The sequence below is a fragment of the Schizosaccharomyces osmophilus genome, chromosome 2, assembly GCF_027921745.1.
Source record: "Schizosaccharomyces osmophilus chromosome 2, complete sequence".
NCBI classification, from domain to species: domain Eukaryota; kingdom Fungi; phylum Ascomycota; class Schizosaccharomycetes; order Schizosaccharomycetales; family Schizosaccharomycetaceae; genus Schizosaccharomyces; species Schizosaccharomyces osmophilus.
This window is the reverse complement of record NC_079239.1, coordinates 809943-822910: the sequence shown is the minus strand read 5'-3', so window position 1 is coordinate 822910 and position 12968 is coordinate 809943. Positions and strand designations below refer to the sequence as shown.

The following is a 12968-nucleotide window of genomic DNA, read 5'->3' as shown; positions in this document are numbered from 1 at the left end:
ATAAATGTTGGCCCGCTTGGATTGTTTAGACTAAGACAACAAGAATTTCATTAATAAAATATCAATCCCTATTATATCTCTATCTATAAGTGCTATACTAATTCGATGCCATATTCGAAAAAGAAAAGAAAAAGGTTTCTGTCAACACTTTCTCTTTAGGCGATTTTTATCTTTTCCATTTCTTCAGCATTTACGATCGGTTCTTTTTGTGTCTGTTGGATCTTCATTTTCTCCTTTGATGCATTTCACGTGAAATAAATATTCGGCTCTAGTGTCGCTGAAAATAAATAATCATTTTGGTAGCGACAAATGAACTCTTTGTTGATGACATGCATTTGAGGATGCTATATACCTTTCAAAACAAAACACATGACAGAATTGACTTTCTTAACTATGTGATTTATTTTGTACTTTTGTATTTTTGCATGTTTGTACTTCTTTTTCACAAGATGAGAATCATCAAAAGTAGATTGAATAAACCTGTCGATTCATTTGCTTTTCGTAAACTACAATGGAAAAACGTGAAAAACCAAACTGAAAAGAAAGGTTTCCCTTCTTTTCTTGACACGAATTTACATCTCTTCTCTCTATTTACTAACGAGATGCAAAGGCCTCCTTATCCTTTGAACCTATTCAACAGATGTAGAAGATTGGGTTTTTTTTATACGGGTAAAGACAACTGAATTCTCGACTTTCGTTCTCTCTACAAGCCTTGAAACGCTTTTTAACTTTTAAGGCTGGTTTCCCAACGTTGAATTGTGGAATTTATGAAGCATGCTTTTACTTGAGCTTTTTAAAAGCTAAGGACTTGGATTGTGTGTAAAAAAAGAGAAGCCTTCTTCTAAAAACCAAATTTCTTCAAACCTTTTTTTCTTCTAGTTGTTCTTCTTTCATTCCTTCCAATGCCTGATGACCCAAAAACAAATTGCAATAAACACCAAATTTTAAATGAACTAGCAGGCAAAGCATGTGAACAAAATGACTTATTGAATGGCAAAAGTGGCTGTCCACGTACTTGTTCTTTTTCTCCCTTGGAATCCAAAAAACTCGGTATGCTTTCGTCTAGTAACTTGAATGCCCAAACTAACAATTAGATACCATACAACTTACACTTTCAGAGCTGCCGAGAGAAGGAATTCTCTTCGTCTACCACTATATACAAACTCTATTATTCAAGGATTTTACTGAAGTACGCTGTGCTTTCATCTTCTTCCATGCTTTCGTTTCTAATCCATTTTCTAGTTTTTTCCCGAGGAAATCATTTTGCGGATTTTTAGCTGTCTCAGTCAATATGACCTTTGCAGATGCAAATCCATGTCCAGAAGATGGAAAAGGCTACTAGAAGACCCTGCTCTATGGAAAACGCTGTTCCAACGAAAAGATTGGCACCTAAATCCCAAGGTCGCACAAGAATTCCAAGAATGGACGCGTACCAAAAATCATCCCTTCTCTGAAGAGGATTTCATTCGTATCGATCAACACTTTCTAGGTCCCCATGGGACTATCTTTCACGATCAACAATGCGTCTACGATTCGCAAAACCATCCTCTGCTCAATTGGTCTCATATTTACAAAGAACGCGCTCGATTGGAATCCAATTGGCGCCATGGTAATTTCGTTTTATGCGAACTGCAAGCCCCAACACGACTGGGAAGGTTCTCTCGTAATTCAACGGACAGCGTATATTGTGTGCAATATGATGACGACTTTGTCGTCAGTGGGTCAAAAGACCGTATGATCAGTGTCTGGGACATTCATGCTGGTGCCTTGTTGTATTCTCTTCATGGTCATTTGGGCAGTGTCTTATGTTTGCAATTTGACCGAGAACGTGACCTCGTCGTCTCTGGCTCTTCCGATACTTCCATTTTGGTTTGGAGTTGGCAAAGAAGGTGCCCTATCAAATATTTGACTGGGCATACAGACAATGTTTTAGGAGTCATTGTCGCTGGGAAGTACATCATTTCCTGTTCTCGTGATCATACAGCTCGCGTATGGAAGCTGGATCCTTCACCCGAAGAAAACCCCTGCGTACATGTCTTGAGAGGACATCTTGCTTCTGTTAACTCCGTTCAATACAATGAAGCCACCGGTGTTATCGTAACGGCCAGCGGTGATCGTACTCTAAGGATGTGGGACATCCATAGTGGACAGTGCTTAAAAGTCATACATGCGCATCAGCGAGGAATTGCCTGTAGTCAGTACAATGGGCAGTACATAGTTTCAGGATCGTCAGATACCACAGTTCGCATCTTCGAAGCCGAGTCCGGAAAGCTGCTTCGTATACTTCAAGGTCATGAAGATCTCATCCGAACTTTACAATTTGACGATGAAAAAGTTGTTTCTGGAGGATACGACGGGACCATACGGGTATGGAATTTTGAAACCGGAGAATTGTACTGCGTTTTACATAATGACCGAAGATCTCGGGTATTTGGGTTACAATGTGATCACCGGCGTATTATAGCCTGTACTCATAACAGCGAGATTTTTGTTTGGAGGTTTGATTATGGAATTGACTGTACGTTTTTCTAATTTCCAAATCATAGACTTTTAGTATGGTTTCTAATTTTTGGATTATTATGGTAATCTTCTTGTTCTTTTATATCAAATTCTCATGTACAATAGATAATATTCTTAAATCACATTCCTCTCTTTCTTCAGACACTCTCATCACAACCCCAACCGCCTGCATTACTTCTTTTTTTTTTAAAAAAAAACCTCACTTGAGTCTTTTATTAGAGTCCTCAATCTTTTGTATAAAAGTACAACTTCCCGTGAAGGAGTTACGCGTTTTTCTAACTGTTTATTATATTTGCATAGTAAGTTTCTTGTCGACTCAACTTATAACGTTGATTAACTGTAAGTAGATGGAAGCTGTCAAAAGAAGAAAATTAGAGTTAGAGAAAAGAACTTCTTCTCAAAGATTTGGTGGGTCAGACCAAAATTCCGATGGGAATAGACCCAATGAACCAGGTGCAGCTCAGCGTCGTATTGCTGAGTTAAGAGAAAGAACCGCGAAACGATTTGTAAGTATAAAGAATGAGATAATTTTCTAATTATTGTTTTAGAATTCTTTTTCACCGCCCTCTGCTCCATCTCAACATACTGAGGGTGATGTTGCAAGGGGAGGCTTACGGGTTGGCATCCATCCTGCCCTATTGAAAGATGACTCCTATTCATATAACGGGAATTCCGAAAAGCCTTCTGTACCTAACAAACCAGTACGGGATAGTCCTAATGTTTTACCACAGGAGCGTTCCGTTGAAAGTAAGAGGAATCCGCTTTTAGAAGATATTGAAGCACCTAAAGTTGAAAACCTCCCTTATTACGATCCTAGAACAAAGGAATCAAGACGTAGTCGAGCTCCTAGGGCTTTATCTCTGAATGCTTCTGGTAAATATATTGAAGAAGCTGAACAATTTCGACGTCAGTCTCAATTAGAAGAGCTAAAGAAACGTGTTGCCTTGCATTCCGAAAAGGCAGGAATAAATGACGAGCTTCTAGTGACCAGCAAATCCATACATCGAGTTGAACCTCCTAGTGTCGAATGGTGGGATTTGCCCTATGTTGTTGATGAATCAACTTACGGCGATCAATATACTTGGAAAATTTTTGAAAACAGTGAGACTATAACATCGAATATACAGCATCCGATTCCTGTTCTTCCGCCTTATTTGAAAAACCAACCACCCTCCAAATCTCTTTTCTTGACTAAAAAGGTAATTCTTAAAAATATACCAACTTATGCTAACATGTATAGGAACAAAAGAAAATTCGGAGACAGACACGAGCTGAAGCTCGTAAAGAAAAACAAGATCGCCAGTTGTTAGGATTAGAGCCTCCAGAACCTCCAAAGGTTAAGCTTTCAAATCTTATGAATGTACTAGGTGACGCGGCTATTAAGGATCCAACAAAAATGGAAGCAGAGGTTAGAAAACAAGTTGAAGAGCGACGTCTTCGTCATGAACAAATGAATGAAGAAAGAAAACTTGCACCGGAGGAGAGAAGGAATAAATTACTTAAAAAGCTGGAAGAAGATGTTGCAAGCGGCTTGCAGTGTCTTGTTTTCAAGTAAGTATTGTTACGAATAAACTTGAATTTTTACTAACCTACTTTAGAATTAAATACCTTGCACACAGACCACACCGTTTGAAAATCGATTTAAATGCTAAACAACTGGGTCTTACAGGAGCATGTATACTAAACGACAAACTTAACTTGGTTATCGTCGAAGGAGGAAGAAAGAATATTAAACATTTTAAAAAGTTAATGATAAATCGTATAGATTGGACAGATACCTCAAGGAATTCTATATTAGCCCAAGGAAATAAGCTCGCTGATATGAATGGAAGCACCATACCTTATAATGAAAACACATGTGAGTTAATCTGGGAAGGTGATCTAAGTAAACGAAACTTCTCATATTGGACGTTTCGAAAGTGTCCCACTGAAAATGAAGCTCGACAATCACTTGAACAACTAGGTAATAGTGAGCATTTTTGGGTTTTGGCTAATTCGTGGAATCGAGGAGAAGATTTTGATTAGATATTTAGGTAATTATATCTTTTGTATTTATTATTATTATTCTATCCAAAAGATTGTGCTTCCGTTAATTTTCATCACTTTCATTCTCATCTTCAGAAACTTCATGTCCCAATTCTTTTAAAACTTTCTTATCCCTTGAGCGCTTTGATTCCAACTCTTCAATGATAAGCAACCAGTATTCGTCGGCCTCTTTAAGTCTCTTTTCTAGTTCAGTATTCTGTTTTTGTAATTCTGCTGTATTTTGATCATCCTTAGCTTCAAGATCGGCAACCTTCTTCTTTAATTCTTCACATGTGTCTTTAAACTGTACATTCTCCTCATCAGCGATCTTACGTGTTTTCTGAAGCTCATCCCTATCAGATTTAAGTTTGTCTATTTCCTCTTTCTGAACACTTCGGGTTGATTGCGAAGTAGACCGAAAAGACTCTCCTTCAGTAATTTCGTTCTTCAAGCGGTGGACTTCAGAATTAGTGCTATCTAGTTCCTCTTGTAATTTTTTGACCATGCCTTTTTCTTTCTTAAGTTCACTTTCTAATGAGGAAATTTTCTTTTCACTTGCTTTCGAATTTTGTGAGTTTGAGTTCAACTTTTCTTGAGAAGAATTGTATTTTTGCTTAGCAAGCTTCAGCTCGTTGGATTGCTGCTTCACAACATTCTCGGTGTTTTTTAATTCTTCCATTAAAGAGCCCTTACTTTCACGTAATTCTTCCAATTCTTTCCTTAAAGTATTAATGTCGGATTCGATTCCTTTAATTCGGTTCTCGTATCCACTTTTTTCATCATTATGTTTAGATAAAAGATCGTCCTTCTTTTGTATCTGCTGGGTCAAGGATTTCTCTAAGCTATGAGATTCGTTCAAAGAGCTTTTCATAGAAGTCATAGTCTTGTTTAATCCCTGTAATTTCTCTGTGAGGTCATTAACTTTCTTCTGTAATGAGGAATTTTCAGATTTCAATGATTTATATTCGTTATTAGCCTTCTCTAAGTCCTGTATTGTTGTATACAGGTCTTTATTTTTGACACTAATCACCTTAAATTGATCTTTGATAGACTCCAAAAGCTTCCGAAGTCTCTCATTTTCTTCGGTAAAATCATTGATTTCCATATCGTGACCTTCACGAAGCACTTTCATTTCCTGTTCCATACTGCTAGCATTGGACTTGGAGTAATCTAACTCAATTTTGATATCGTATAAACTTTGTCGAAGAAAGCTCAATTCTTGACGATACTCGTCTGTAAGTACTTGAAGCTCATTAATTACTTTTTGTTTTTCTTCTAACTCATTTTTATAGCCTCGCACCTCTTCCTCTTTATCGCTTGAAATGGAACTCAATAGGTTTTTAGTTTCTGCCAGTTCTTTTTCTAGAGTAATTAGCTTTTGTTGAGCTTGTTCATAAGCATGTAGAGTGTTAACTCCATCAGCTTCTGTATTGTAAGCGTCGGAAGCATCATCAATGGAATGCGTTAAGCGATAAAAATTATCTTTAAAGAAATCAATGAACATTGTGTCGAAGAGTAACGTATTGAGGTCACCATCAGTAATTTCGTTCAATGGGATATGACTGCGAACCTGTTCATGCTGGCGTAGTCTATGAAGGCGGTTCAAAAAGACATCACGAGTAACCGCTGAATTGATTGCTCTGTAAACACTAGATTTTGGCACAGAAGAGTCAAGAGGACAATAATGGTAAACAAGTGCCAATAAAACGGCTATCATGCCCTGAATTATGGAACTTGCTGTAGAAGATTCGTCCATTAAAGTCGTCAATAAGGTCTGTAGTATACTGCTTTCAGACAGGAAATCTTTTACACAGTGAGCATTGTTATCAACCAAAGTGATAAGTAAGGTCAGATATCCAACACAATTATGAAGGGCATGATCATGCCGTAATGTTGCAATAAGCTTGGTGGAAATACATTGAATAAAAGTAACTTCTTCTTCGTCTTCTTCATCCGCAGCAATTTCTTGATAAAGTGGTATTGTGCATAAGTGCAACTTCCTCTCATCGCTGCCTGCTACCAAAGAGCTTAAAATAACGCTAATCAACCAATGACTGTATTGCTCGGTGTCGGCAAGTATGGATATGTCAAGATACCGGTCCAATAAGTTCAGTTTTGACGTCTCTTTACCTCGATATATATCTATAATCTTTTGCAGGAAGGCCTCAGCCAAGTGGTCGTTTGATTCAACCAAAGCCTTTAGAAGGAAAACAACAGAATAACGATGCGAAGGAGAAATTGAAGGAAGAAAAACCTGGTTTATGAAAGAAGACAAAACATCTGTTTCTCGGTTGACGAAATAAGAGCTTTTGACTAAAGTTTCCTGGCAGTCGTTATTTGCGTAAACTAAATGAGCAAGGGTGATCCAGGCGATTTTTGGGATATCCAAATGTAGCAAATCCTCATTCGTTGCCAACTGTAGGAGAAAGTTATAAGAATTGCTTTTCATAATGGCATTTTGATTTGCTTTTCCTGATGAAAGACCAATAGGCGTCAAAGACTGTAAAACATGTAGAACGAGATTGATACAACGAATACGAAGAGAATCCCACTGTGCATCTATAATTGTATCAGGGTCTATTAGGCGAATAAAACTGGGTAATTGATTGGATTCTCGAAAAAAGTGTTGGTTGGTGATATTGTCTTTCAGAAGAGTGTCTAAAAAGACAAGTGCATCGGAAGAAATTAATCCACCGTCAATTCCACCCTCACTATCCAAAATAGATAATATAGAGTCGAACGCGTTCTCAAAAACAACAAGTTTCTGTAGGCTGGCACAATCCATGGTCAAATCTTTCAAAAAATACAGAGCAGCATTTCGGATCGGCTCTCTAGTATCTCTTAATGGAGTCATTATATTTGAGATTGCTGAAGGGAAGCTTTGAATGCAATCCTTCAACTCAGCAGGTCTACAGGCCAATATGGATGAAAAAAGTTCAATGGAATACAACTGGACGTAAAAATCATCATGTAAAACACTATTTAAAAGACAATGAATGTTATCATGATTTAAGACAAACTGATCAGAGACCCATAAAGCTGTGTCCGACGAAGGTTTTTCATCTGAAGATTTTGTCAGCACCAAACAGGTTTCCAAAGCCACCCTCAATAACTCTGGATCTTCTGAATCACGGTGTAAAGATCGGATAATCCCTTTAAGCCCGTGGGCGGCGACCAACTAGAGCAAAAGCATGTTAGTACTGTCTTATGTGTATGTAAGTATCAATAGCTTACTTCTTTAAATTCCCGGGCGAAGCTTTTAATTCCTAGAGCAGCAGCTTTTCTATCTTCAAAGAGAGTCGCATGTTCAAGTCGATCGCAAAGAGTCGAAATTGCTCCATCTGCCTGTTGAACTTTCGGAGGTGCCAATATCACATTGTAACCTTTTTGAAGAATGTCCATGAAAAAAAATTAATGAGTGTTCTATATTTTGCCTATTTTTATTATTTTCTGATCTTTTTATCGAGGTCCAAAAGGCAAGTTCAGTAAGTAGTAATAGGCAGGAGCAAGATTGAACTAACTCAAGGCTGTAAACAAACTGCCTTTCCAAAGGCTTAGAGAAAGAATCCAACGTATCTCTCATTCTTTGTGGAATTCTATCCTTTTTTTTTGTTTCTTATATATAATTAAAATAATTTAACGCCAAACCGAATCCATGCATCTGGGTAACCTATATAATAAAAACATCGTGGAAATTTCTAAAGGAACAGAGATATACTACATTCATTACTTCAATACCTTAAAATAAGGGCTACGTTTTTCATATAATATCACCTTTGGGCAGTCAGTATTTACTTTGCATACGCGTCGTCTGTGTATAGTGATCCACTGATTTTTGGGTATATATGACTAGAAAGGAGCAACTGGACGCATCTTTGCGGCGTACTTTGTCGGAAACAGTTGCACATATCCCTTTGGAAAAGTTTGCACAATGTTTTCCAACATTCAAAAAAGGTAAAGCAATTGCAGCAATGCATCAGCAACTTATCAGCTTCTTTGAGGATACGTGTAAGGTATGTTTACTAGATTTTGAAGAAAAGTTACTGACACTCAACGTAGCAAGAATATGCCAAATTGATTGAGGAACGAGGGCTGCATCAAAAACTTGACTTCCTGGATCAATGTATCAAGGAGGCTATGGATCGAAAAGAGTCCGGAGAGCCACCAATTGAGTAAGAACCTCCTAAATGAATAGCACTTCTAATCTTTTACAGTATAGAAAGCAAGCAACCCCAAGAAATCCTTAAGGCTCATCTGTATACGCACAAAGAGAACCTTAAAAATAAATTAAAGGAAGATATTGAAGACTTGGAGCTTGAAAATCAGAGTCTGTCACAGAAAATTGAAGAGGATGAGGGTAAAACACAAGAATATATGCATGAAGCTCAGCAGATTCTTCTGCAATTGGAAACTACGGTAAAAAACATGGATGAGAGAGGAATCTCACATAATGTGCTCACTAATTTAGAGTCGCTGTTATCGTTTATTCATAAACAAGAGGAGTCGCAACCGGGAGATGAAAAAGCTACTACTTGAACCTGAAAGAGTAGACATCTACTTGTCTCTTCTGAACCTACCCACATTACTTTATTTTACAATCCTTCTAACGGCTTTAATCTTGTTCACGAAGCATTCAAATTCGTTCTCATTGCAATGACTATAATGTCCTAAATACAATAGGTATCCGTTTTCATTAAATTTAAGCGAATGGGTTCCAGCGAAGGAAGTCTAGATAACGTGTTAGTATGGATGTCCTCCACATAAAAGATCTAGCAAACTTACGAGAACTACAACGATATCCTTCAGGGTTCTTGTCGAGGTATTGCTGATGATAATCTTCAGCATCCCACCATTGACCCGAAGGAACAATTTGGGTTACGATTTTCTTTTCATGGAAATGCTTTTCTTGCACCTCATTCAAGACTTTCTTTGCAATGCCTTCTTGTTCAGGAGCAGTAGTAAATATAACAGAGCGATATTGAGTTCCAACATCGTTACCTTGTCTATCTACTGTTGTTGGATCGTGCATGGCAAAGAAAAACTCGACTATTTTCTCGTAAGAGGTTAATTTCTCGTCAAAATCGACCTTGAGTGCTTCAGCATGGCCAGTACTATTAGTGCAAACTTGTTTATATGTAGGATTATCAGTCATGCCTCCAATATATCCTACTGAAGTCTTCAAAATGGCGGCTGCAGGGACATACTTTCTCAAAAAGACTTCTTGAACACCCCAAAAGCATCCTGCGGCAAAAATTGCGGTTTTCATTTTTATTTTAAACCTGTTATTCCTTGCTTTTTAAAATATGTATATAAATATGCTGAAGTAAGGAAGTTTTTGAGTAGTAGAAGGGTGGAAGTGTATGTTGGCAACGCGCCAATTACTGTTAAGTGTGATGATGAATTTATTATCGTACTATGTAAAGAAAGGCAATTCACTCTAATCTTATAAGAAGAATTTATAGTCTATTTATGAAAATTATAGAAACAGTATAAAATTAGCCTGGGCTAGGTATAACTAAGGTTAGTCTTGATGCTAATATACAAGATATACAAAAAACCGAAATCTTTCACCACACCAAAAGTTGAAACTGAATAAATATTAAAGAATGATTAACTTTTACCTTGCTGGTTTTTTTCTATGTAGGCCAAGTACTCTTTATGCAGTTTCTCTTGGGCGCTGTATTCTTTTTGTAACTTCTTCTTCCGGCTCTTAGGTACTTCAGCTTCAGAACCGTCTTCTGCACGGACTTTTGTAGGGAAGCCACTTTCGTCAAACGACAAAAATTCCTCAAATAATTTGAACATTTCTGAAGGAGATACTTTGCCTTTCATAATGCGCTCAACATATTTCTTATCTTGGTCGGCTTTCGCCTTCAATTTCTTTGCTTCCTTTTCTTGTTCTTCAGCAATTTTCTGGTCGCGTGCTTGAATCAATTCTTGAGGGTCTCCAAGCTTAATCAAGGCTGGTCCTTGCTGGCGATCATTCAAGCTAACACCAAGCTCAGCCATGTCATAGTCTCTAAAGACATCGCAAGCTTGTAAAATCTCTTGAATAGGAGCCTTGGCTATGGAAAGTTCGCGAATTCGATCACGGAAAGTAGAAACTGCTCGTAGATATGGCATAGTATCGTTGGAACCGGAAGCAGAAGCAGAGGATTTGGAGGACCATCCGATGGCATTGGGATGGCCTTCATCATCCAAACCGAAGATTTGCAGTATTTTGGTAATCCACATGGCAACTTCGGTAAGTAAGCGAGTGCAGGGCTTTTGCCCAACCTCTCGGATATAGATGTTAGATTTTCCAACTAAACTATCAATATGGAACATAACCAAAGGAGTATTAAAGTTATCACACAAAGCAGAATGAGCATTGCGCTGAGCGGTTTGCAAATCGTTCAAGAGTTGCATTTCGAGTTCTCCATATTTTTCTCTAACGTGACCTCCTTGTTGGCTAACACCTTGAGCTTCAATATTCAAAGCTCTGACGGTTTGGAAGAAGTTTTCAAAGGTTTGTTCTACATTCAACACATGAGCCAAAAGAGCATCCTTAAAATCAAGTTGAGAGTTCCATTGTTGCAACAAAAAGCTAAGTCGAAGTTGTCTAGGTGTGAATTTCTTGAGGATTTCCTTGATAGTAATAAAGTTCTTAAGCGATTTCGACATCTTTTGGCCTTCAATGTGAAGATGGCCAGTGTGCAAAAAGTAGTTAATCCATTGAGGGCAATCATGGTATGCTTCACTTTGGGCTAATTCATTATCATGGTGCGGAAAAGCTAAATCGACACCACCGGAATGGATATCCACGTTGGAACCTAGCACTGCACTAGCCATTACAGAGCACTCGATATGCCAGCCTGGACGGCCTTTCGACCAAGGACTATCCCAAGAAGGCTCACCCGGTTTACTAGACTTCCAAAGGGCAAAATCACCTGGACGCTTCTTACCGGTTAAAGCAGCAAGAGAGCCTTCACCCTCAGCAATTAACTCACGGTTTCCCTTGTTCCAAGGCTCAAGCTTTGCATAAAAGTGACCAGCTTTAGAGAAGGCTTCAGTGTCGAAATAAACACTCCCATCAGTAACAGGATAAGCATAACCACGGTCGATAATTTTTTGAACATATTCAACAATTTCAGGGACAAACTCTGAAACGCGAGTAACTGTGGTAGGTGGTAACACGTTCAAAGCACGCATATCTTGGTTATAATCATTTTCCCAGTAAGCGGATAGTTTACGGAAAATAGCAGGATCCGTAACGGTACTTCCAAGCTCAGAGTCAAGGACAGGGACAAGCACCTCTTGAACCTTAGACCAAAAATATTCCCCATTTTCGAGATTTGCTTCCTCAGCAAGTTTGATTGCCTCTACACCTTGATTGAGAGAGTCAATATAAAGGGGAACCTTGGGAGCTGTAAGTGCCAAAGTGGTAACATCGTTTGCAGCCAACCATTTAGGCCATTCTTCCATGGATAGAGGAGGCTCGGGGAGATTCTTCTTTGCATAAGTTAGCCATGCGTCTGCAACTTTAGCTTTAACATCTGAGGAAGCATAGTTGTGCTCGTTTTGCTTTTTGTATTGCTCAAAAAGATATTGATGACGGGCCCGAAGAATGATTTTGTCATCAATATCAGTTACATTTTGAACAAAAGTAACGTTGTAACCAAAATAAGACTGTAAAATTCTTCGCAAAATGTCGGTGGTCACATAATTACGGGCATGCCCCATATGACTAGCATCGTATACGGTTGGACCACAGCAATACCAAGTGACCATAGATCCATTGGTCTTAAAAGGGACCTTGGAATGGGTGATGGTGTTAAAAACATTCAACTCCGTGTTATGTCCAGTAGGAGCAAACCATGGTGACAGTTGCGATTTTTCAGAGGACATGAATGGTTTTGAGTAAAAACAACGCGTTCTGATAGAATTTCGAAAGGAAACACCCCGAAGTAACTTGACGCCGATCACTGTTACGTTTTTGCAAAACGTTTTGGAAAAAATGTTGACTAGCCTGAGTTGCAAAGTTAGTGGAGTTAGCAAACTATATCCAAGGTCGCACTCACCATCAATAAAGCATATATGTTTTTTCTATGCTTATATGCTTATAAAAGAAAAGTTCTATTCCGAGTTGTGAATATGCTTCTACGAGTTTCAAGGAGCTTGTGTTGTCGGTAACGCTGGTAAACAAATAAACAAATAACCAAAAAATAAAATGGGAGAACCTAATTGCCTTTGACCAAAATCGAAAACGAGAACAACTTAGCGGGTGATTGTTCGTTTAGTTATTGATTATACATCGTTTTCCCTCCTATATGCTTTTACCACTTACCACAGTCTCTATGAAATCATCGTCAAGTCTTGTATTAAAGCATTCACATTAGCAATCAACGGTTTTACAGAGTGTTTATACCTACTTTGAAAAAAGG

The 12968-nt window shown here is 38.2% G+C and overlaps 6 protein-coding genes across 6 annotated transcripts; 3 read left to right on the top strand and 3 right to left on the bottom strand.

Annotated features, from left to right (window-relative positions):
• Window positions 1-902: 902 nt before the first annotated feature.
• Window positions 903-2532, top strand: pof11 (F-box/WD repeat protein Pof11; the record flags this gene model as incomplete). Its single annotated transcript, XM_056181684.1, has 3 exons — window positions 903-1050; window positions 1095-1189; window positions 1243-2532. 3 exons carry the CDS (start codon window positions 903-905, stop codon window positions 2530-2532), a joined length of 1533 nt encoding a protein of 510 aa, XP_056038603.1.
• Window positions 2533-2867: 335 nt separating this feature from the next.
• Window positions 2868-4545, top strand: prp3 (U4/U6 x U5 tri-snRNP complex subunit Prp3; the record flags this gene model as incomplete). Its single annotated transcript, XM_056183868.1, has 4 exons — window positions 2868-3026; window positions 3069-3719; window positions 3761-4071; window positions 4119-4545. 4 exons carry the CDS (start codon window positions 2868-2870, stop codon window positions 4543-4545), a joined length of 1548 nt encoding a protein of 515 aa, XP_056037720.1.
• A 64-nt stretch (window positions 4546-4609) lies between these two features.
• On the bottom strand, window positions 4610-7947 carry uso1 (ER to Golgi tether Uso1; the record flags this gene model as incomplete). The annotated part of the gene is made up of 2 exons (XM_056181683.1): window positions 4610-7723; window positions 7780-7947. 2 exons carry the CDS (start codon window positions 7945-7947, stop codon window positions 4610-4612), a joined length of 3282 nt encoding a protein of 1093 aa, XP_056038602.1.
• Window positions 7948-8390: 443 nt separating this feature from the next.
• Window positions 8391-9081, top strand: nnf1 (MIS12/MIND complex subunit Nnf1; the record flags this gene model as incomplete). Its single annotated transcript, XM_056181682.1, has 3 exons — window positions 8391-8558; window positions 8605-8717; window positions 8760-9081. 3 exons carry the CDS (start codon window positions 8391-8393, stop codon window positions 9079-9081), a joined length of 603 nt encoding a protein of 200 aa, XP_056038601.1.
• Window positions 9082-9244: 163 nt separating this feature from the next.
• On the bottom strand, window positions 9245-9811 carry mxr1 (peptide-methionine (S)-S-oxide reductase MsrA; the record flags this gene model as incomplete). The annotated part of the gene is made up of 2 exons (XM_056181681.1): window positions 9245-9273; window positions 9328-9811. 2 exons carry the CDS (start codon window positions 9809-9811, stop codon window positions 9245-9247), a joined length of 513 nt encoding a protein of 170 aa, XP_056038600.1.
• Window positions 9812-10155: 344 nt separating this feature from the next.
• SOMG_02889 (cytoplasmic cysteine-tRNA ligase Crs1) lies at window positions 10156-12432 on the bottom strand (the record flags this gene model as incomplete). The annotated part of the gene is made up of 1 exon (XM_056181680.1): window positions 10156-12432. One exon carries the CDS (start codon window positions 12430-12432, stop codon window positions 10156-10158), a length of 2277 nt encoding a protein of 758 aa, XP_056037995.1.
• Window positions 12433-12968: the final 536 nt, after the last annotated feature.